The 25,546-nt window shown below is 39.4% G+C and overlaps 1 protein-coding gene across 2 annotated transcripts in view; it reads left to right on the forward strand.

The window, feature by feature from the left end:
• pip4k2aa (phosphatidylinositol-5-phosphate 4-kinase, type II, alpha a) overlaps positions 1–15,917 on the forward strand; it is a 51,397-nt gene extending 35,480 nt beyond the window's left edge. Inside the window, exons 5-11 of one of the 2 annotated variants that reach the window (XM_037533837.1) lie at positions 491–637; positions 750–788; positions 2,865–2,978; positions 11,462–11,575; positions 11,959–12,199; positions 13,513–13,616; positions 14,467–15,917. In XM_037533837.1, coding sequence (XP_037389734.1) covers positions 491–637; positions 750–788; positions 2,865–2,978; positions 11,462–11,575; positions 11,959–12,199; positions 13,513–13,616; positions 14,467–14,547 — 840 coding nt within the window. In that variant the 3' untranslated portion in view covers positions 14,548–15,917. The remainder of the gene's footprint in view (positions 1–490; positions 638–749; positions 789–2,864; positions 2,979–11,461; positions 11,576–11,958; positions 12,200–13,512; positions 13,617–14,466) is intronic. The other variant, XM_017718117.2, reaches the window with a different exon arrangement.
• Positions 15,918–25,546: the final 9,629 nt, after the last annotated feature.

Here is a 25,546-nt window from a genome sequence, read left to right on the forward strand (position 1 = left end):
AATTGTTGACTTCCCTGACTTCCCCATAACTTACTTGTAAAGACATTGTGTTTATTTTATTTTACTTTATTTGACTTTTTCCCCTTTGACACTGTAATGCAAGAGACCTCATTTGTCTTTCATAGCAGTTTGAGATCTTTGTTTATGCAGCCTTTTAAGGGGTTAAAAGTAAATTGTGCTTTTTCTTTCTCTTGTCAATGTTTTCGAGATATGCACTTTTGTTCCTGTAGCTTCAGTATACTGCTATACAACCACTGCATTACCTGCGCTGATCTAATTTTATATTTTGGCCATTCTGTGGTAAGACATTTAAATGCTATGCAGGCTAGTTTGGTGTTTCTTTACCTTGTACTTTCTTTGCTTAATTTACCAGTCGTTAACAGTATTTAGTTGAGGTGTTTTAATAGCTCTGCCCTAGTGCCCCAATTAGGAATGCTCTTTCTCTAATTGCTTGCATTTTTTTTCTCCATCATGTCTCTGTCTATTGCAGTTTATTGTGGAATGTCACGGTACCACTCTCTTGCCTCAGTTTCTGGGTATGTACCGCATCACTGTTGACGGAGACGAAACCTACATGATTGTTACCCGCAACGTCTTCAGTCACCGTTTGTCTGTGTATAAGAAGTATGACCTGAAGGTAGGTAAACTTAGTCGTCCTGTGCCACTACATGGTCCATTGCTAGATGATTGTAATTTGAACTGACACCATAGTGACATGTTCTTTTTTCCATTTTTCTTTTTCTCCTAAGGGATCTACTGTTGCTAGAGAGGCCAGTGACAAAGAGAAGGTAACGCTTACTTTAAAATAGAATACAAATCATTTGCATGCTACATGCTTGGTGTTCTATATTTAAGGATGCTCGTTTTGGATTGCTGTCAAACAGTGCTCAACTATAACTTTTGAATATTGCTGCTAAGCCTGCCCATCAGGCATTCGGTTCTGTTTGCTGAAAATGACAATGCAGACAAGTCAATATGTGGAGTTATACTTATTATTTGGAGTAACATATTAACTATAATTAAATTAATTTTATAACACTTAACTAGTAAGTCCCATTCATTCTTTTGAAAAAATTTGACCTCTGATCAAGTGACTTATATTGTTGGTTTTGTAAATGACAATCACTTAATACATTCTATACAGAGAGCACATTTCTGCACATTTCAATGCATTGAATTTAACAAATTAACAATATGGCATGTAAAGTGGTTATAACACTTGAATTTGATTTGTTCAAATCAGAAAAAAGTGCCCTAAAATGATAAGAAAATGTCATTCATGTATGTTCTCTGTAGAGGATGTGCTGACTTGTTTTCACTTAGATAATCAACAAAACATGTCCTTCGACAAGGGGTGTTCAATGTCTGCATTTGACTGTATAAACTCGTGTACACATGTAGGTTGCTAGTGTTTTTAGATAGTAAATAAAATGGATGTATTTTCATGGTAGAGTCTAAGTTTCTCTACAGTGAACTCTTTCACATCAAACCACTCTGAATAACTTTGTATACATCTCGACCATTCAGTTAAGGAGAAATCATGTAAAATCCGCCTTCAACAATAACTTGACAGCAATCTAAAGAAGTTGACCAAACATTCCGCCTTTGTTTTCTGATGTTGCTATGTGTCGATTATGGCAGCTGTGTGGCAAGTTGTGGGTTGTCTTGCTTCATTTGGGAGTGCACCTGTTGTTTGTTTGACAGTGAGTAAGCTGTAGTAATTTGTGGCTTCCTGCCCTGCAATTCATTATTGTGAAACAATAGTGGCGCAAATGATCGGGCAAACTTCCTTTTAACATGCCATTGTGTTTAGGGTGTCAAGATGAGTTAAAAAAATGCTAAAAAAATGCGTTCACTTTTTGCTTTTTGTTATGCTTTTACTGGTCACGTTACTGATTACGCTTGGGCTATACTTTTTGAATGATTAATCACTTATTAAACTGAGCTTTTAGATCTCAGATGAGGCTGCATGGTAATTCATTAAGGGCTAACTGATCAAATTACCTCATAGTGATGGAATGATTAGCAGGTACATAGCATTAGAAGCCCAGCAAGTGACAACACAGACAACATATCAGCTATTCAAATGGAGAAATTTTATTGTTCTTTGAAAAATCTATATTTTGAATTTGATGCCAGCAACACGTTTCAGAAAAATTGGGACTGGAGCAACAAAAGACTGGTAAAGTTACTAAGTTATTAAGTTGTAATGCTAAAAAAAAAACAAAAAAAAAAAAACAAACAAACTGTGGAACATCTCGCAACTAGATCACAAAGCCTTTTATAGGCCTAAATAGAAAATAAAAATAGAAAAAGCTGTTCAGGGAATGCTTATGTTTTTGAGAATGTCTTTCCCTTTTCATATCGTCATTATGATATGATGCAGCGCATTGCCTATCATGCTGCCATAGTGAGTGATGTCTTTTCTTTATTAATGTCTAATTAAAATTCTGAGACCTTGCAGGTGAGGTTTGTGCAATATATTGTTTGTTTATCTGTGCCAATATTGCAGGCTGCAACATGTAAATGCGCTCTATAACCAAGCAGTGTTGATTTTTCGTCCTAACCAGTCACAGCTCCGGATGAGTTTCTCTGGGTGTTTTGATGAATCATTGTATTCACATAGTCCAATCCAAAAAGCCAATTCTGGTCAAAATAACACAGACTCATCTTTAACCATGCCATATTATTGATGCAGTAATATATTTTTTTAAGTATTTCAAGGTGCATCACAGTTAATAACGATATAATCACAGTTCTGTCCATATCGTGCAGGAGTTATCTGGGTCTCACATGTTTGGGGTCAAAAAATCGGGATGTGCAGAAGCTTCTCATATGAGGCTAGCATATTCTCCTGTGCTCAGATAACATGGTGGTGGTGGAGCAAGTCACCAGATGGTTCCATGAGATTGCTTCACACGTTTGTGCTGTGCGAGGAGTTTTTGACACATTTCAAGCTGCCAGGACCTACTGTTAAGGTGAATTATGCTTCTAGGTGTAGATAAACAGGATGCATGCGTCTTAGATAATAACTAAAGATGTTTTTAGTGGAAAAAAACTTCAATGCAGTTTTATATAATGATGTAATAATGAAATACACTGCTCAAAAAATTAAAGGGAACACTTAAACAACACAATATAGCTTCTGTGAAATCAAACTGTCCACGTAGGAAGCAACACTGATTGACAATAAATTTCACATGCTGTTGTGCAAATGGAATAGACAACAGGTGGAAATAATTGGCAATTAGCAAGACACACTCAATAAAGGAGTGGTTCTGCAGGTGGGGACCACAGACCACTTCTCAGTACCTTTCTGCTTTCTGGCTGATGTTTTGGTCACTTTTGAATGTTGGTGGTGCTTTCACACTCGTGGTAGCATGAGACGGACTCTACAACCCACACAAGTGGCTCAGGTAGTGCAGCTCATCCAGGATGGCACATCAATGCGAGATGGGATCCCCAGACCCCTTGTGAGACCATATGCTGGTGCGCTTGGCCCGGGTTCCTCCTAATGCAGGACAATGCTCATGTGGCTGGAGTGTGTCAGCAGTTCCTGCAAGATGAAGGCATTGAAGGCATTGTGCTTTCACACTCATGGTAGCATGAGACGGACTCTACAACCCACACAAGTGGCTCAGGTAGTGCAGCTCATCCAGGATGGCACATCAATGCGAGCTGTGGCAAGAAGGTTTGCTGTGTCTGTCAGCGTAGTGTCCAGAGGCTGGAGGTGCTATCAGGAGACAGGCCAGTACACCAGGAGACGTGGAGGAGACCGTAGGAGGGTAACAACCCAGCAGCAGGACCACTACCTCCGCCTTTGTGCAAGGAGGAACAGGAGGAGCACTGCTAGACCCCTGCAAAATGACCTCCAGCAGGCCACAAATATGCACGTGTCTGCACAAATGGTTAGAAACCGACTCGATGAGGATGGTATGAGGGCTTGACGTCCACAGATGGGGGTTGTGCTCACAGCCCAACACCGTGCAGGACGCTTGGCATTTGCCAGAGAACACCAGGATTGGCAAATTCACCACTGGCGCCCTGTGCTCTTCACAGATGAAAGCAGGTTCACACTGAGCACATGTGACAGACGTGACAGAGTCTGGAGACGCCGTGGGGAGCGATCTGCTGCCTGCAACATCCTTGTCATCCTTTGGCAGTGGGTCAGTAATGGTGTGGGGTGGCATATCTTTGGAGGGCTGCACAGCCCTCCATGTGCTCGCCAGAGGTAGCCTGACTTCCATTAGGTACTGAGATGGGATCCCCAGACCCCTTGTGAGACCATATGCTGGTGCGCTTGGCCCGGGTTCCTCCTAATGCAGGACAATGCTAGACCTGATGTGGCTGGAGTGTGTCAGCAGTTCCTGCAAGATGAAGGCATTGAAGCTATGGACTGACCCGCCCGTTCCCCAGACCTGAATCCGATTGAGCACATCTGGGACATCATGTCTTCTTGCTCCATCCACCAACGCCACGTTGCACCACAGACTGTCCAGGAGTTGGCGGATGCTTTTAGTCCAGGTCTCGGAGGAGATCCCTCAGGAGACCATCCGCCACCTCATCAGGAGCAAGCCCAGACGTTGTTGGGAGGTCATACAGGCACATGGAGGCCACACACAATACTGAGCGTCATTTTGACTTGTTTTAAGGACATTACATCAAAGTTGGATCAGCCTGTAGTGTGTTTTTCCACTTTAATTTTGTGTGTGACTCCAAATCCAGGCCTCCATTGGTTAATAAATTTGATTTCCATTGATGATTTTTGTGTGATTTTGTTGTCAGCACATTCAACTTTGTACAGAACAAAGTAGTCAATGAGAATATTTCATTCATTCAGATCTAGGATGTGTTATTTGAGTGTTCCATTTATTTATTTGAGCAGTGTATAACATTGGGTTACTTAGTCATTTTCAAGATATGCATCACAATGGTTTGTGACCAAGTTGGAACAAAATTCACCAGCAAATTAGTGTTGCAACATTTACAACGAAGTAAATAAATTTTTTAAAATTCAACTTTGCCAAACGTTTGCAACATTCCAACAAGTCCAGCCGCTGTTGCTAGAAAACTCATTTTTAAGTTTAAAATAATTATAGCTCCACCATCCATGCGATCAGGTTAGCATGTGTCTGAATTGGCATGATGACTGTTCTCGACACGAGAGTTTTGTCTTACATGTGTAAAGCAGTAATGGCTACTGTCACAACAAAGCTGCATCTCCGTAAAGATCATATTCTCAAATTAATTATGCATGTATTTGTTTTTGTGGAGTTATATATGCATAAAGTATATACATTATTATCTAACCTAAATGTATTAGTTTTCATAGGCCTATAGAGAAATAAAATAAAATGATCATTAGACATGATGCTAAGATATTAGTATTAAAATGTTGTGGTATTAAAGTGTTAGCAAATACACCAGTGTGGTCTTTCAGAGAGGTGAATACAATAAAATAGCTCCATCCTCCAGGTGATTAGCATAATATGAGTGAAGCATTTACATTTCTCAGTAACCATTTTCCACTATTTCTTGCACTAATAATTCTGACAAATTTACTGCCATCACTATAAGTTTGTTCTGAGAGTTTTTCTTGATGATGAGGTAGTGCTTAGAAATTGTTTAGAGTGCAGAGTCAGTCAGTATTTAGCAAATAGCCAACTGGTAAAAATACATTAATAAAATAAGGTAATGGCAAAATAGCCTGATGTTCATTCAGCTAATTGTAGCAGTACTGTATGCTGGTTGTTGCTGCTTACAGGCCCTATTTTCTCTCTTTTTTTGTGATCCATGCAGTTGTTCAGTGTTCTAGAAATGATAATAGAAAAGTGCATCAATACATGATTTATTACAAAAAATTCTCTAATAGTTTGAACTGTTGGTCTGAATAGGGTTGCTATTTTATCCCCTTTGCACCACTGCTGTAACTTAGCTGATTGTGTAATGGTTTAGGCCACAGGTGGTCAGAGTTGGCGTGAGGTCAGCAGACTCCTATTTTAATCCTGTCATTCTCCCACTCACAGACAGACTCCTTCTAATCCCTGACCTATCCTTAGCTTCTCTTAGAGCTGTGCAGAGCCTTCAGTGCTGTGAGAACTGCTACTCAAGGCCAATCAGAGGAAAAATGCACTCTCTTAGAAACACAGACTCACAAATGTGCACAAATGAACTCTGTTCTGCTTCAAATTATCACATTGTTTGTGTTGTTTATGTTGTGCACATTGCAGGGATGTATAGATATAATAATTTGCTCTGGTCGCTCAAGCAACCAAGCAAATGAGTCGTGTGGTCAAAATTAAGAATTTGTGAACATGAAACATGTTTATATACCAGAGAGGAAACTTAAGGGCTTTCTAAGCCTTCAGAGGAGGGCTAATGATTTCTGTGTATAACGTCTTATACATGTGTTATACATGTTATTTTTATTTACATTTCTAATATCCTTTGTTGTATTTAAACTGCAGATATTGCAGGAATACATCAACTTTTGGAAACAAAATGATTCAGTGGAAATTATTCAGTCAGACTTTTTTTTTCTCTGTGGTTTTTAGGAAGACACAGCTGACCAAGCTCTCTCATTGGTTAGGACGTCAGGAACTGAACTGCTGGGTTGACGTTAGATTAACTATCAGCATATTTAGGATCCAACCAGTCATGCTTTGATTTACAGTGTGACTAATCCTGTGAGCAACAACAGTCCAGACCAGGGGTGGCGAACTCCAGTCCTGGAAGGACTTGGTTGGTTGCACAATGTGGTGATTTTCTACTCACACACATCTGATTCAACTAAGTACCTTATTGCCAGATTTAATGGGTGTGTTTAGAACAGAAAAGTCATCAGACTGTGCTGGCCCTACAAGGACTGCATTTCACCACCCCTGCTCTTCTCTTCTAGAAATCCTAGATGAGTCATTGACTGTGAGTACATTTTTTTTTGTGCAAAGTGGTGAGCATCAACCCATCGTCATAAAGGACGAGGCCTCTCCTGGTTGTTCCTTTATACTGAAACATGATTGCATATCTTGGAACATATTGCATACATCAGTGGAAAAAAGAAAATGAGTATATAATTAAGAAAAGCAATGAAGTTGTTAAAGCATCTAACATCTTGTCTTTGTACTGTTTTTATTAATTTACACTACAGATTATAATTACGAATCACTGCTTTCTGGGTTTTTTTTTTTTTTTTGCATACTTTCCCATTGGCCTACAGCAACCAACGGTATGTCTTTTTCGTATTTACTGTATGCAGCTCATTTTGTTCCAAAGATACCAGCAATCTTGCTTCCTGGCTGTCTATATTTAGTAGCTCTGAACTGATGACAGACAGCTTGTGCTCAAATAAACAGACATAACTCAGCATTGGCTTCTAAACATGTTATAGCACCAGTCAGAAACCTTTGTTTTCATTTTTGTAAGTCCCATGATTTGCCTTCAGTAAATACTTTTCTGCTTTCTTTCTTTTGCAAGTAATTGTCTTAACCGAGTGAATGAACAGTTGACTGTGAAAGCTGACAACTTTGGAAAATAATTGTGACCAGCTTAAATATCTGCAGTCAACTGAAATGGTTGCAATCACATAGATATAATTGTGACAGGTCTACACTTCCAATAGTTTTGGAGGTTTGTAAAGCGTAGCTTCTTGATGTATTGGCAATGTTGTTTATAATGATGCATATTTATAGTAAGATAGAGGGCCTGATGGATCATCCATTTATATGCATTTTTTTTGCTGTTTTTTTCTTTATTTAAAGGCTCTCTGTGGTTTTTAAACAATTACAGAAAGATTTTTAAAACATCTTTTAAAACAACATTTCCTGAATAACTGTCTAAAATGATTACTTCATTATTAAGCCATGAGGGCCCTTAAAAGGACCTACACATTAGTTTCTTACTCTCATAACTACTTAACTTCCATGTTTTATTGTTCTTATTTAAAGTCTTTTCCTTTTTTATTTGACATTTGATCTTTATCACTATATTTTTAGAGTTCAAAAGGCTAATGTAATGGTCTGTGCCAGCACTAGTACATAGTAGATTTGTAGCCATTTGATTTAGGTCTCTTCATTAAACCTTGAGTTGCCATGTTTTCCTTTTATCCTTATTTTTTTTTTCCCATTCCCTGAGCAGTGTCCACCTGGTTTCTGACAGGTCCTGCATTTGTTCTCACCTGCCGTGTGTCTCATATGAGCCGTTTTTCACAGCAGCTGCCAAAGGCGGCTTTGGACGGTGCTGTTTCTGCTTGGCACTTATTCGAACCATCACTGTCAAAGCAGCGGCACGTGGAGGATTAGGCTCTGTTCTTCAGCCACTGCAGGAGAATTCACTCTGATGGCTGCCATTTAAGCTGCTTGTCAACTGCCGTGTGTTTGATGAGTAGCAGAGAGGTTGCAGTGTTTCTCAGACGTGTCTGAAGTTGTGTCTGGAATAGCTGCGTCTGGGTGTGGAGACAGACTGTAGAAGCTAGAAGTGATTTTGTTTCATGTAGAAGCTGATACTGTTGTCATGACCTACAGATATTTGCATAGTCACTTTTAAAAATAAATCACCATAGATTGATAGAAACTTGATTAATCCTGGAAGAAATATAATGAGTTATAAAATGTGAAACATTTATAATACACTTACACTTGTGCACTTTAACAAAAAACAGATAACTAGGGTGAATTGTGTGCAGCTGAGGTACTAAGAAGGTAATATTACAGTTATTAGGCTGGCTAACTCTCCTATCACAAACAGTAAAAGCACAAAAGAGAACATAATTATGTTAGCCGGCTGTGAGGTGACTTGTGTACAATTGTGGTTACCTGTGGAGGTAACATCGCAGTGGGCAAGCTAGCTAACTTATCTGAAACAAACAATAAGATCCTGGAAATAAAGATACAATACAGTTGACTAGCTGCTTGATATGTATTCCCTCTTCCATGTGTTTATTATAAGCCAGTAAGGAAAAAATGTTTATAAGATTGTGCCTTGACTCTGTTTACTTTGTTTCCTCTGTTTTGGGGTTTCATGCTATGAAGGCCCGGTCCTTCAGAGATCATCGCAGACAGAGCAGTAACACTGTTAGTAGAAGTTTTAGAGCAGAATTTTCATGTCAAAGCTTGCACATAAAATTTCTTTGCCCTGGACGTTTGTGACGCAAAGTTGTCCATTGCAGTGAATTCCAATAAAAGTAATCAAATTTATCTCGTGAAAAGCCAAGTTTGTTGGCTAAACGTTTATTTTAGTGAACATGTTGTTCACGTGCCCTAGCTGTGCAGTGCACTAGGTGCTAAAATGGGGAAATTAGAAAATGGGGAATAATGCATAGAGATATATGGACACCTACCAAAGTATACAATGTAAAAAGTTAGCTAGCTACTGCGTCTAACTAGCTAGGTTATCTTACCTATATTGGCTTTCTTTTAGACTGAGAGACTGCCTAGTTGTTATTACACTACTGATTCATCTGATATTTACCTAACAGATGAGTAGTGATAAATTATTTTAATGAGAGGAGGAGGACGGACATGTAGCTCAGGTGCCCTGATGTGTATCTTATACGGTCAGAAGGTAATGGCTGTATCTGGTAGAAGGGCACTTTGGTCATATCAGTGGTGGATATTTGAGTGAAAGATTGAGTCTAGCTTGTGTCTTTGTTTCTGATATGTAGCAATAGCAAGGTTTCTTTTGGCCATCATAAACACTTCAGTGCATTGTTATTCTCTTGTGGTGCAATTAGAAATGGCCGGTAGGCTGTAGTGCAACCTTTTAGAGTAAAATAGGCTCAGGAACAGAATCTCTCTCTCTCTCTCTCTCTCTCTCTCTCTCTCTCTCTCTCTCTCTTTCTTTTAATTAATTTAATATATATATACGTGTGTGTGTGTGTGTATGTATGTATATATATATATATATATATATATATATATATATATATATATATATACGTATATGTATGTGTGTGTGTATATATATATATATATATATATATATATATATATATATATATATATATATATGTGTGTGTGTGTGTGTGTGTGTGTGTGTGTGTGTGTGTGTGTGTGTGTGTGTGTGCGCACGGACGACCATATAGTTTCACAGCGGAAATTATATCTCTTTTGCTCAAAAACCATAAAAACAAGTTAAGCTTGTAAATAAAAAAAGTCTTGGTGTTAATATTTGTATATATCTGAAACACTTGCATAGTCTTGCAAATGAAAAACTGTGTATTTGTAATACAGTGTTTACAACCATTGTTAAAAAAGGTGAATGTTGTTATTTATGTGTTAGTGCTCATTGGACTATCAGTGACTACTTTCCTAATAGAAATGCAACCAGAGCCAGGCCCTCTGAGTAGCACTAATATGACAGTAATGGCATTTTAATATACTCTTAATATGACATCCTCTGATGCCTGTCTGTTGTGATGCTGTTATCTGATGGGAGTTTGGCATGTCTGCTCATGGCCTTTCCTCAAGGACACCGGCTGCTCTGCTGCACAGCTGTAGCCATCTTAAGCTAACAATGACCTAATTTCTGCATCCCCTCTATGTATCTCTACAAATAAGCTTGTTCTTGTTTCAGTTGTGAGGAGAGCTAGTATGTTCATCTTTAATAGATTTCTCCAATAAAACCTGCACACGATTATCGAGGACATGGACTAATGTTACTCTGATTCTAGTACACTCTGTGACCCAGAAGGATAAGCAGCTTGGAAGATTGATGGTTCAAGTACATTTTTCATACAAACATATTTACAGGATCAGTAGTCAATAGTAGTAGGATAATAGTAGTACAGATACCACCGTTATCCTACTACTAGTAGTACAAATACTGCTGTTATCAACAAAAACATCAGTAGTAGTAATAATAATAATGATTTATTTCTGCATTTTTGTTGCAGTCTCTGCCTCTTTTGTTCTATTTTAGGTCTTCAAACAACCATAGAAGTTTGTAGTTGTGAGCAGAAGGTAGAAGGAGCTGCACTTCAGCCCTGGAAATGTCTTAGAAGTGAAATCAGGAGAAGAAAATTATCTAAACTTACCAAGGATGCATTTGTTTTGCATACCTTTTGTAAAGAGTTTGTGCATTCAAAATAGCAGAAAGATCTCATGCTTGATTTTCAATCTAGAGATCAGGAGATTGTTACTTCTGGTGTTTCTTTACTCATTACATACCTTGAGTGTACTTGAATAAGCAAGTCTCATTCTTTGGCAAATTCTCATTCTCTTTTATGACTCTAGAGCTCCCTCTATGGGCTCAGGAGATACACTCAACTATTTACGCAGTATCAGGAGGAAAGTTTACGTGTTATATTTAGTAAGAAGTGCAAAGATTAATTGGTTTGTATTTTTGTTGTTTAATACCAGACTTAAGTACTTGTGCAAAAGCCCAATTAGTTAATAATTTTCAGATGAGTGAGAGCAGATGGACATTGCAGTGAATCATTTTTTCCTTTGTGATCTTTTTTCTTCAGGCCAAGGAGCTGCCCACATACAAAGACAATGACTTCATCAACGATGGCCAGAAAATATACATTGATGAGGAAAACAAGAAGATTTTCCTTGATAAGCTGAGGAAGGATGTGGAAGTAAGTTAAATCTATCATATTTTCTGTCAGTTACTAGTTATACGGATATATATATATATATATATATATATATATATATATATATATATATATATATATATATATATATAGATGGATGGATGGGTGGGTGGATGGATGGATGGATGGGCGGGCGGATGGATGGATGGGCGGGCGGATGGATGGATGGGCGGATGGATGGATGGGCGGATGGGCGGATGGATGGATGGCTAGATGGATGGCTAGATGGATGGATACATGGATGGATACATGGATGGATACATGGATGGATACATGGATGGATGGATGGATGGATGGATGGATGGATGGATGGATGGATGGGCAGATGGGCGTGCTAAATAGTGTCTGTCTCGTTATCTCTGTAGTTCCTGGCCCTGCTAAAGCTGATGGACTACAGTTTGTTGGTGGGGATCCATGATGTAGAGCGGGCTGAACAGGAAGAGGTAGAGAGTGAGGATAATGAAGGAGATGAAGAAGGAGAGAGTGATGGAGGGATAGTAGGAACCCCCCCAGACAGCCCCAGTAACACTCTGGACAGCAACAAGCCTCTGTCACCTGGAGACTTTGATCCCACCATCGATGTCTACGCTATTAAGAGCCATGAAAGTGAGTGCAAAGCAGGGTTCTGTGACAGGTGCTGGGAGATGGCATTGATCCCATAACATCTGTGCTGGATGCGACATTGGCAGAAAAAGCTACATAAAAAACTTCATGCAATATAGGTCATGTGATAACGGTTACCACATAAGAATAGCAGTAATAGCAGTAGCCACAGCCTAACATGAGAATGAGGCATGAATAGACTTGGATATTTTAAATGTTTTTCATTTTCATTTTGTTTGTTTTTTGTGATATAATGATAAAAATGTTAGTTTTAGAAGTGTAGTGTTTCAATTAAAGGAAGAGCATGAGATTTTTAAAGGTCCTATATTGTGCACTCAGGTTTTTCACAGCGCTGGTGATGGGAACCAGAGTTCACGTGTCTGCAACACAAATATAGCCATTTTATTTACTATCTGAAACCACCAGTGAACCTACACATCTCTTCTAAGTTTTTATATGTAATGTTTATGAAGGTAAAATAGTAGTAAATCTGAAGTTAAATTTTCTTTAGGTACTTATTTATTATTTTGCCTTACGACACCCTAAAGATAAGTTTTCTTTAGGTATTTAAATATTATTTTGTCTTACCACACCCTCCACTTCAAATGCATTTTAAAATTTCTTAAGCCAAAAGCTTACTACAAAACTATCATATCACTGTGTCTCAGGCATCAGGCAACTTACTCAAAACCATGTCATGTAATAACTTTCTGTGAGGGATCTTTTAGAGGCATTAAACTCTTCAGATGTTTGGATGCTGTTAGGTCCACTGAACAGTTCTCAGAAAGACTGGAGCGTTTCACTTGAAACCAATTACCTTTTAAAACGGTGCTCCCCAACTTCTGTTGAATTGCAGCATCATATTATTAGTTAATAATGTCCTCACAATGACTCCCAGCTCCCCTTATAATATCAGTGCCAATTAATTTAACATTTAAATAAATTTACATGAAATACCTGATGTTTTTCCTATTAACATGTAGTGGCTTTTGTATACTATAGCAGTAGAAGGCAATGTATTCATACTGACACCTGGAAAATCTTTGCACCCTTCCTTACACCTTTGATTATATGTAATCCACACCTCACTGAGCTCCAAGTTTGGAGGGTTTTTTCCATGTGGGGGTGATAGTATACCTGAATGAGGAATAGCTTGTAATTTACTCACTACTTACAACAGCCTGCCACTAGTGTTATGAAGAAGCCTATAATGCAGAACCTGTGTTTTGAGTTAATTTACTAAACTGTGGACTCTCTATGTCTTTGTTCAGGTGAAATTCCTGTGTTCTGATTGGTCTGTTTCTGTTCTCTTAAAGACTCCCCAAGGAAGGAGGTCTACTTCATGGCTGTGATCGACATTCTGCAACATTATGATGCCAAGAAGAAAGCAGCTCACGCAGCCAAGACAGTCAAGCATGGAGTGAGTGTTAGCCAAATTCATCCTTTTAACTCATCTGTTATTTATCAACCTTTTGGACTACATGGTCTTAATATTTGCAGCTAACTTTTACAGTAAAACTCGAAATGACTTGATTTAGTTTTTACAGATGAATAAAGGGCTTTCAAGGAGTGTTTTTACTTTACTATTTGCACAAATATTAAGTTAGATTGTTTTATTTGACAATTTGTAGAATAGTGAGTATAGAGTTGTTTTGTTGCAGTGGTGCTCTTTATTACCTATTTAAATTAAAGGCATAATTAGTATGCAGATATTGATTTACTTTATGTGATGTTAAAAATAACACCGGAGTGTTATTTTGATTTAATCATAAAGAAAACATTCTATTTATTCTAGGTCTTATACTACCAGTTTGACACTCTTTGTTTCATTGCACCTCATGTTGCCATTGTAACATCCGAAGAGTTATTCGCATTGTTACCCTCCATATCATGCAACCCTGGTAGTTATTTGGTCAGAATACTAGTATGTGTGTGTGTGTGTGTGTATGTGTGTGTATGTGTGTGTATGTGTGTGTATGTGTGTGTATGTGTGTGTGTGTGTGTGTGTGTGTGTGTATGTATGTATATATAATCACTTTAGCAGCAGCCTTTACAATATTACTACTAATAGATGTTTTGTCCATAGCATGCAATCACAGTCAAAATAAGACTTTTAAATAGACAAATAGACATCATTCTCATGCCAACTTAACTTAGCTTTTAACTTTCTAATCCGTATTCAAGTTTTTATCAGTAACCGAGCCAAGATATGCATGTTTTTCTACAGTTTCAATAGCAGCACTCTTTCTTTTCCTTGCTCTTTTTTTTAGGCTGGGGCAGAGATTTCCACCGTGAACCCAGAACAGTACTCGAAGAGATTCTATGACTTCATCACCACCATCCTGCCCTAACCTGGGGCAGAGCCAAGCAGAGTCCATGGGGTCAAAGAGGGATGCTAAGGGAGGGGTGCTGAAATGTGCTCACTCCTTCTGTGGCAGGGGGCACCCTTACAGCAGCTACAACCACCATTCGTTTACATTTTTCATTTTTGTTTTTGTTTGTTTTTGTTTTTTGTGGGACCATAAGGGTGATGAAATAGAACAAGTATAAATCTTTTTGGGGAGATATGGATATATATTTTTTTTTGTTTTGTTTTTTGCTTTCTGATGCATGTCCCTCATGGCATTGTGGGGTTTTTTTTGTGTTTTTCCCTTTTGTTATTTTGCCTTCCTTTTTTTAAGTGAAAGGGGAAAGAGAGAGCAAAATGCAATGGATTGCGGCTCAGCAAACGGTGAACGGACTACACGTGTTGAAGGAGGCCTCAGAATAGAGGCCAAGCCTAGGAGAAGCAGATGAATGGGCGCTTTCGGCCGCTTGTAGAACTCAAGAACTTCGGTAAATAAAAAAGGAACTGTGAAGCTGTCTTCCATGCGAGCCAGTCGCCAAGCACCTAATCATCCTTCTGAACCTGAACCTACACATGTTTACCCTGAACATGAACCTACACCTATTCATCCAGCAACCTGAAATCCATTCTGTCCTACCTGAACCTAAATCTGTTCATCCAAAAACCCCAACCTGTTCACCTAAACCTGAACCTATTTCTTCACATGTCCCTCGTCCTGCCTCAGCTTGCTCCGTCTGTCGCAGCCAGCAGCTTTACTAGTGCTTTCCAGCATGTGTATCCAATGAGCAGTGGGCTACAGCACTTGACACCTCAGCGCGCTCTCAAATATCCGCACGCTAATTTTCTCCGGACTACCTTCTGACCGCAAAAAAAAGAAAAGCGTCTCTTGAGCTCCATTCACGAAGGGTGAAGAAGCACACAGCATTTGATTTGACAGCAGAGCAGCCCATCTGACTGTTTTGCATGCTCCTACAGTGTTTCGGATGCGTGTGGTGGTGGTTCTTTTTTTTTTTTTTTTTGGGCTGTTTTTTTTTTTTTTTTTTAAAGATCTAAATGGAGATTTTTCGTGGAGTGCAAAAGAAGCCGAAGCAACAGCATTGGTGGCATCTCTTCAGTCATCCATGACGACCATTAAAAGAGAATCTATTGACCTTTCATTTGCCATCAGCACCTTAAACTGTTGCACTTTTTAAGTAGGATCCTTTTTTTTTTTGTCTGTTACATACTGCAACAATAGCACTATGAGGCACTATTGAATGCAGCCCGTGTTTTCGTGTTCACACGCATTTGCTTGTCTTCAACAGGCGGCCCATAGTTTACCTCTCGCGTCGTACTGATACGCACTCATGCGTGTAATATTACAGTGTTCCTGGGGGCGGGGTGGGGAGATGGAGGGATTTTAAGAAAGGGGGGGGTGCTGTGTTGTTGTGAATTTATTTTTTTTTTTTTGGCCAGTTTTCCTTAAGTCTTGTATGTCTCGTGAACTTTTTCTGTTTTTTTTCTTTTAATTGGCAGTAGAATCAGCAATGTATTGTATATTTTGCACATTAATGAACCAAATGTTCAAATAATCCCATTGGTTCTGCAAAGTGGTATTTACAAGGGAAACCCCACGCCTGTGCAAGGTGAGAAGAGTTTTGTCAACTGCATTGATGGAACTAGCTAACACAATCTAGATCGTAACATATGACTTAATGACTTATGAATTCTAATTCAGAAATAAGCCTCCTTGTGTGTTTGTTTTTTGTTTTGATTACATGCACAATTTTTACTTTGCTTTTTAAATCATCCGTACACACGACTGTCTGAATTTTTAAGCAGCACATCACTATTGAGTGGAAAGTGATAAATGAAGAATGTTTCCGTTTTTAAAATTGTACTCATATGTACTGTAAGAAAGAAAGGAAAAAAAAAAGATGCATGTTTGCATTTGTTTGCCCTGTCCAGCCTGGTTGAGTCCTGAATAGCCACCCCTGCAAAAGAGAGGAAAACAAAATCTGTAATTTCAGACTGTCCTAAACCTGCTTTATACTGTGTCAGCAATGTATACACTGTGCAAGAGTTGTGCCTTTTTACTCCAAATTATTTAATTTTGTATTTTTTAATCTTTGTTTTTTTCAGAGGTTATTTTCTAATATTAGGGTGGTTGAGGAAAAAAAGAAGAAAAAAAAATCACTGTTCTCATTGTTTTTCTGTGTAATATGCTATTGCTGTCATTAGCAGTTGGAGTCCACAGTGGAAAGAGGCCCGCAGTCCAGCAGTGGTGAGTGTGCATGGCCACGGGGAGGAGAGACTCTTTTGAGCTGGTCATCATGTTAACAGTCTCCTAAACCAGTTTAATCTCAGTATTATTATCTCTAATCTGTGTTAGAATCCTTTCTTTATTGTTGTTTTTTTTGTTTTGTTTTGTTTATTTTACAACGCTCGCGCAGTGGTGTAATCATCGTTTTTGTTTTCTTTGTGCATTTTTTTGGGGAAAAAAAGAAGAAGAGGGAAAAACATCCAATCCAACCACAAGTCCTCACATTTATAAGGAGGAAAAACCCATCTGCTCTAAAGCCGCTCTGTTGCAGGGGCTGATCGTGCTAAACAGCTTCATCACCTGCCTTTAAAAACAAAAAACAAACTCTATTTGCTCTTCATTTACTGTTTTTCTTTCTTTATTTTTTTTTTGCCAAAAAGCCCAGCTCTCCCCCAACGTTCAGCAAATTGGGAAGTCCATTAACAAGCTTTTTTTGGAAACTGTGTTGTGCTTTTGAGTTTAATGTTCATTTTTTTTAACATTTAGGCTCTAAATGTGGCGAACATGTCCTGTTTACGTAGAGATGGATGAATGACTGGATGAATGACTGGATGAATGACTGGATGGATGGATGGATGGATGGATGGATGGATGGATGGATGGATGGATGGATGGATGTCTTCATCATACCCATGTATGTGTGCGTGCGTGTGCGTATGCTCCGTGGTTGTGGAAGTCCAGAGGAAGAGGCTGGCTCATGGTTTGATGTTAACCAGTATACTACACTCCATTTCAGAAGCATCGCTCAAAACAATAAAGCACTTTGCAATTCTGGCTGCGTCAGAGCTTCATATTTATTGAAGGGCCTTCAAGGAGAATTCCACCAACTTGCCACAATTTAAGCATTATTCAACCATTTGAGCTCAGGAAAGTCATTCAGTGGTTTGATGTGAAATGTTTTTTTATTTTTATTTGACTATCCAAAGTGATGCCCTGCAATGGACTGGAGACTTGTCCAAGGTGTATCTTCTGTCCGATGACAGCTGGGATAAGCTCCAGCACCCCCAGCGACCCAGAGGGAGAAGCTGCTGTGTGAGTGTGTGAGTGTGTGAGTCCAAAATGAACAGTTGCCTTTTTTCTTTAAGCACTATGACTGTACTTATGGTTATTGTGATCATGTACATCACAAAACGTTTTCTGAGTATACTGTGGGTATCTTCTCTAGTTTACTAACACTGATCAACTTTATGCTTCATTAAACAGAGCATTAGTAGTTGTGTTTAATTGGATTTAGTGCAGTGCAGACTAAAATGTTGAACACATGATCGCATTCCTAATTTTGATAGTGTAGTTTTCTTAGTGTAGGTTCTTTTTTAGTCTGTTCATTATCAGATGTCAGAAAAATGAAATATTGTGACATTTTCTTTAGGTATGATATATTTTTCCATGTCACCCAACCTCTACTTGCAACGCCCTGCATGTAACTCTCTGACATTAACAGAGAAAACAAATACACTTATGGTCAGAACTTTCATAAAACAATGTCTCTGGCATCAGGCAGCATATTCATTGAAGGATTTACTGCGAGGGAGATTTTAGAGACATTAAACTCCAGATTTCTGGTTCCTGTCACTACCACTGAGAACAGTTCCGACTGGAGGACAGTACAGTTCACATCAAATCAGTCTGAATGACTGGTTTCATCTACCAGCTTTAAATTTATGGATTCCCCTTGAGCAATGTGGACAGTAACCTAAAGAACTGGGGGTCCTCTTGCTTATTATGTTTATTACTTAGTTTTACTCTCTTGATTAACAGCTGCCTGCATCAATCATTAGTCAACATTAGAGCACCAACTCAATTGGCAAAAAATTGACAATCAATTTTTGTGTTCATAACTATATATATATGGATGTGTGTGTGTGTGTATTTGTATATATATGTATGTGTGTATATATATGTGTGTGTGTGTGTATATATATATAAAATGTGTGTGTAAAATTTTAGTGGCACAGCTTTTGCAGACATTCTTGACAAAGATTGAATTCTTCCACGTAACACGGAGCATGTTGAACGTTAAATATAACGCTGGACGTTATAAAGGACATATTAAAGGACTTTCCTGCAGAAGAGCAGAAACCAACACAAGGATGAGCTTCTTTTTCAGGTCCACGAAGAGAAGAGGCTGAATTTTGTTTGACGTTGGCCCAAGCAGTGGAGGGAAGGCACTTAACTAAATTAGAAGAGAGGGTTCCAGAAGTTTTTATGTGCTGTTTCGAATCAGTCTAAAAGATCCTTTTAAGAACCATAAACACCAGGTTTCCAGCACAGGGAAGAGCCAAAACGTTCGCTGTAGTATGTATGACCGTTGCTTTTACTAAAGAACCCTTGAAGAACCAGAGTTTAGAAAATGAAATGCCACATTTCGATTGCAGTGAGGTTCTTGTACGAGCAAATAAGCTTTGAAGTGGATCTCCGATTCCAACCGTGCAGAGCAATTACGCTGCTGCTTAACTCCACAGGTAACCATCACGTTCTTCATCAGCTCAGTCCGATGCATTCGGCATCTCAAAGAGCGGCTGTAGGTCGGATCTCGTCAAAGAGCGCAGTGTCTATGCGGTCTGTGGCCGTAAAGAAAGAACCGTCGCCGCTTTTCCTCCGTAAAATGTGAGCGCAAACTTTTAAGCAGCAGTTTAGAAACTGAGCGGCGCTTCTGGAGCGCGTTAACCTCCAGGCAGCTCTGAACTCACGTCCCTCGAAAATCCATTGCAACGCCGGTTCTCATGCGCGGTTCACAAAACACGACACATTTGAATGAATTCATCATTTCTTTAATACACTCTCATCAACAGGGCGGTACTTCAGGACACGCAAAGAAAAGCGATAAAACGGGTGGCTTCACAGTCCGGTGGGACCCTCAGATACACTATTTAAAAGATGGGGATATTCAAGGGTTCTTTAGTAAAGGGAATGGTTCTTTTTAGAACCATGAGTTCCTCACAGGAGCATTTTATGCTTAAATGATGGTGATGATTTTATACTTAAGTGATGGAGAATGTGTTGTAAGTGGTTCTATGTAGCGTCAAAAAAAGGTTCTGCGCTTGTAACGACGTCAAGATTCTAACAGTAGAGGAACCCTTTTAGGTGCTAGAACCATGTTCAAAACGATTCTATATAGAACCATATACTACACATTGTCCAGGAATCTGGAATGGTTCTATATAACTCATAGAGCCCTTTCCTTTACTAAAGAACCCTTGAAGAACCATCTTGTTGAAGAGTGTAGTCAGCATTTGATTACCTATTTTCCCGCTTTATGCACACCTGAGCCAGGTAAGCGCGCCGCGGAGCACGCGGATGGCAGGTGCGGAACTAAACTGCGCTGGTGTGTAAACACACGCTATTTTACCTTAAAAGTGATCGGAGTCTCATTCCAATCCATTACAAACGCAAACAGAAGAGAAAATAAAATTCCGCGGTGACCTGAGCGCCTTCACTGATGCAAACTGACAGAAAATACAGGTTTTTTAAACGTCTAAACCGCTTTCCGTCTGATCGCAGATGCAGCTTTGAGCTGCGGTGTGGAACTAGCCCGGTCCACCTTAAATGCTGCTGTCCTCCCCTTTAAGAGAGGAGGCTGCAGTATTTCCGCTCTGCGCATAGAGGGCGCTGGCAGCACGTCGAGTTTCCAGCTGGCGGTGCGCCACGGCTGCTCTTCAGCAGAAGACCTGTCAGCGTCCGCCAGCTTTACTTATTAAAACACGACCACCTAACGGTCAGTGCGACCGACTCGGGGTCCAACGGGGGGTCCAAATGCAGCTTGACCCAACAAAACTGCTTCACTTAAACGTTTCAGTCCTCGTTCTCAGGCCGGTCTTCTGCTCTGTTTTCACGCCTCTGCGGCGCTCAGTTCGCTCTTTTTCCGTTTTTCTCGGGCTTTTAAACCCAAACGTGTCGTTTCTGAGCTGTTTTATCGAGATTAATCACAGCTGGGGAGAAAATATAGAAACAGAAATCTGCTGAAAAGGTGAAATTAGTGCCTTTGCGCTGCTGCAGCCCTCACAGCCTGGTCTTTGTCCTTCTAAAGGAAGGAATATGTTTGGGTTACAGCGGCGGTTTAGCTCTTACTCAGCCTCCCTGAACAAACTGGCGGACGCGGGTCGTTTTATCGCTACTTTTTCCAAAAAAAAAAAAAATTATTATTATTGTTTTAGTCTTAAATCCGATTCTGATCTCTGACCGTCGGCTCACATGTGGCAAACGGGGGAACAACAACAAAAAAAAACATCGAATTTAAACGTAATTTGTTCGTTATAGTGCAATAGAATTGGCTCGTTGTAAAGTGTTCACCCCGCTCTACTGTGTTTTATAGTTTTTTCGCCCAGTTTTAGGCAAAGTCTAAGAAGAATGATGCAAAAAATCCCCGTCTTCTGGTCCCCAGACTTCCTCTGGCTTACCAGGTTGAAAAAAGGGAGAGAGCAAAATACAATTTCCTTAGTAAATTTTCCAGTAATTATCTTTGTTGTTTTCTGTTTTGTTAATATGAACTGGTTCAGAATAGAAGGCTGTTAAACGGTTTTCTGGCGCTGGTTTGTTTAACACAGAGCAGACTCGCCTTTCTGTTTGCAGCCCGATTAAAGCTGAGGCAGATTTTTAAAGCATGCTGTATGAATACGACACAAGTCTAAGCCAACTGTGGAAGACGAGTCTAATAGTTCAATAGGAACAACATTCAGGTGTAAGGAAAATGAGAAGGAAATGTTGGAAAGACTCAGTCAGGGAGGCCTAACGTTGGTTAATGAAGCCTCATGCGAATCAGCTCAGCATTCAGACAGAAAGCCTTGTTAGGTGTGTTTTTAGGGATTTTACTAAGCTTTTAATATATGAATTTAATATATATACAAAAAGAAATCAGGAATAAAAATCTAATTTTGTGTGTATTATATATATATACATATCTATATTCTAAATATTTGATATCCCTATTAATATTTGTTTGTTTACATTTTGTTTTTTCTTTATTTTTCAAGCTGTTTTCCTCTGTCCCAAAATAGGAAATGCTCACCCATCTTGTTCATTTTCTGTCTGATAGAGAATATCTCAAATACATCCTCCAGTAAAAGTATTGTTCCCTCAGTTGAGTAAAACTAAAAGCACCTTTCCAAGAAGAAGTAGCTTATTGAATTATAGAACTGCTGTGGAACATCTTAGTGAGTCCATCGCTCAGCCCAAGAACTAGAGATTCTGTTGTTCTCGTTTTGATCTAAAATCAAAGCTGAAGCTCCAAAGCGAGAGACAGAATCAGAATCAGGAGCCGAACCAACACACAGAGTGAAATTTAACACGAGACGAAAATTACAAACTGCATTTCACAGACTAAAAATGAACTGGGATCTCTGAGCACATCGCTTTCCTCACGGTTTGTAAAACACCCAGGAATGTGCTTCGAACCTGGACTAGATGACCACCTCCTGCTGCAGCTGGAGCTGAATCAAATCATCAGATCAGGCTGAAACATATTTTTTTGCAGACTGGAGAGTTTTTTTGAGACTGGAAGAGAGCCCGAGACAGTCGCAGTATCTCTTATTCAGACTCATGAAACACACGCACTCCGAGTGGAGAATATCACGGTGTGGATTACTGTCAACGTTTCTGAATGAAGAAGTTTCAAATGGACAATTCACCTCGTTCATCTTCTATCGTTTGATCTCCTGTCCTCAGTGAACACGCGGAGAAAACCACCTCCTGCTGTCTTAATGAAACAAGCATCCCAGCACAGTGTCTGAACGAAAGAACGACCGATTAAACGTTTGTTCACACTTCTAAAACGGTGGTTCTTCAAAGGTTCTTTTGTACACTATGTAGAATCATGAACGTTCAGAGAACCATTTGCTTGTCTAAATGATTCTTTGCGTGGTGAGACTGATGGAGAATCTGTTCAAAAAAGTTCAAATAGGTTCTATATAAAAGTTTAGACCCAAAAAGGGTCACATGCTGGACATCGTAACAGCAGCAGAACTTTCTGGTGCTATACAACACATTCTCCAAGAACCTTTTAACCATGCAAATGCTATATGTAGTTTACTAAAGAACCAATGAAGAACCATCTTTGTAAGAATGTGCAGAGCTCCAGCCTGTTGTCGACCTCTGGCTCAGCATCTCTTAATAAATGACCCCGTGTTTATATTTCATATTCTCCTTTTAGTTGTACACTTCTAACCTCCCCAAAGCTGAGAGGCTGTGCTGGTGTTGAAGGGCTGGAGGCCGCTCATCTTTATGGAGTAGATTCATTCATTCAGCTGCTGCACATATATTTCCAGAAATTCACATCTCTTGCACATCATCGGGTTCTCTGTCAGGCGGTGGTTCTTCCTTGTGGAACCGTCACGAAAGAACCTTTTTCAAATTTTCTTGCTTTTTATTTAAAGGTTAGCCTCTTAACGCGCATGGGCACTGAATAACACAGTTTAAAATAAATATTTATCAACAGCTTGTGTCCCGTTTAAAAGAAGACACAGGCATTAAACGTCATATTCAGACGAATTAAGCAAAATTAGAAATGAAATAAGCATTGACTATCATATTCAAATTGAATAGACCTCCAGTATCATCTCGAGAGTAAATAAGCATTGAATGTCATATTGAGAGTCAAAAAAGCGTTGAGTATCATATTAAAAGTGAATAAGCGTAGAATATCATATTAAAAGTGAATAAGCGTTGAATATCATCTTGTCATATTTTATTGTAAACAAGCATTGAACGAGCATTGAATATCATACCCGGTTATATTGGATGTCACTTTAAAAGCCGTGCTTTAGTATCTATGAACAGCTGGATTCATTCGACAACACGAGCATTGAATATCATGTTAGGACAAAATAAGAATTGAATATCCTATTTAAGAGTCAATACTTTGTATTTACGAGCAGCTTATGTCCTATTAACAATGCGACACAGGCACTGATAATCATATTGAGTCAAAAGCAGCTTTTGGAAATAAGCATTGAATATCAAATAAAAAATACTTCACTGTGTATGAACCGCTCGTGACGTACTTGCGAGAAAAGCATTAAATATCACATTGAGACGAAATAAGCCTTGAATACTTTAGATGTGATGAAATGCTCAGGTCACATTTGCAGGAAGACAATATATTGAGACTGAATAAACCTGGAAAGTTGTATTTAAAAAGCAACAGTTTAGTGCTTGTGAAAGGTTTATGCTATATTCGCAAGATATAAGCATGAACGATCATATGAAGGTGATGTAAGCCTTGACTATCACGTTTAAAAAAACAGTACTTGAATATTTATGAGCAGCTTATCAGCAGTCAGTGTTCCTGCGCTGTTTTAGAGGAAATCAGTTTACAAGCAGGAAATAAACGAGCTAGAAAGTGTAGATAAAGTCGCGACTGATAACGGCGTTTCTCTGGTCACGTTTAGTGGCAATATGAAAGTCGTGCTCAATGAACTGCTAAAAAGTACAAATGATCAACACATCAATTAGAGAGAGGTAGAGTGTTTTTACATGGGAAGAGTCAGAAATCACGCTGAAACACGCTGCTCATGCACCCGGACTGCTGTTGAGACGTGTAGTTGGTGTGCGGATGCAGGCAGGCTTCAATAACCCCACTTTCACCGTCCACATCTAATCCACTTGAAATCCGAACTGGGTTTCTTAGTCGTCTGACTAATTTTCGTTGTTAAACTGTTGAAGAGTGGTCTAGGCTGCCTGGGCTGGGGGGGTTTCTGAAACGGGGGGTGGGGGGGGTGCATTTTCCTCTCTTGTTTGAGGACAAAATATCCGTTCAGGATGCGTGTTGTGTTCATTCACCCCAAGGCCCTCTAGCCCTGAGCTCCACGAGGAGCCCCGTGTCAATCAAACTGAACTGATTGAGATATGGCATTGTTTGGAGCTCGCTCAGCCCCGCTGCCCCCTTTCCCACCAAACAAAGCTCGCGCAGAAGAGGTGCCATTATCCCCGAGAGAAACGCACAACTGCTTGCGGGTTTGACAAATCAAATCATTCCCGTTTTTAGGAGCCACTCCAGCTGTGCTTAGCGCTTCAGCTGGAGGCCACCAGCGACTTATGACGGCAAGGGTTTGCTAAAGAAGCTATGAAGATTCTATATAGAAACTCCTGCGCTCAGTTTAGACGCCTGGAGACATTGCGCCTGAAACAGCCCCCGCTGTTCGGCGTCCAAACTGATATTCCCTGTTAACCTCTTTTGTAAAGTGAGTGGAAATATTAGATTTATTTATTTATTTATTACAAAGGTGCTGAATGTTTGGCTCCTTCTGGCAACTTCCGTGCATTTTTTTTTTTTTTTGCATTTACTCTGTTTCCAAAAACGTGTTTCCATTTTTTATCAAATTTGAAATGCTTTAAGGGGGGGGTTTCTTTCAAATGTTTATTTATTTATTTATTTATTTATTTTATTAAAGCCAGTAACCAGCCTCACAGTAGCCTAATTAGTCTGGACAAGAGATGTAACCCAGTTAAAGCACGCGCGTTTTATCTCTCACCCTTGGATTAGTGTGTCCTTTTTTGGAGGGGGGTTGGAATCGTAAGGTCTGTCCACATATGAGGCCAATTACTCCATAAGACTAGTTGAAAAACCGCAAGGACTTTCGTCTAAGCTTTAAGATTCTTTGCGCCAAACCTTTCAACAACGTTCCTCAAGTGAAGGAATAGCGTCAGCTGCTGGGATTACCGCAGTCAAGCAGACTCTGGTTTTGCATCGCGGTGGTCTGTAGAGAAA

The sequence above is a fragment of the Pygocentrus nattereri genome, chromosome 24, assembly GCF_015220715.1.
Source record: "Pygocentrus nattereri isolate fPygNat1 chromosome 24, fPygNat1.pri, whole genome shotgun sequence".
Taxonomy (NCBI): Eukaryota; Metazoa; Chordata; class Actinopteri; order Characiformes; family Serrasalmidae; genus Pygocentrus; species Pygocentrus nattereri.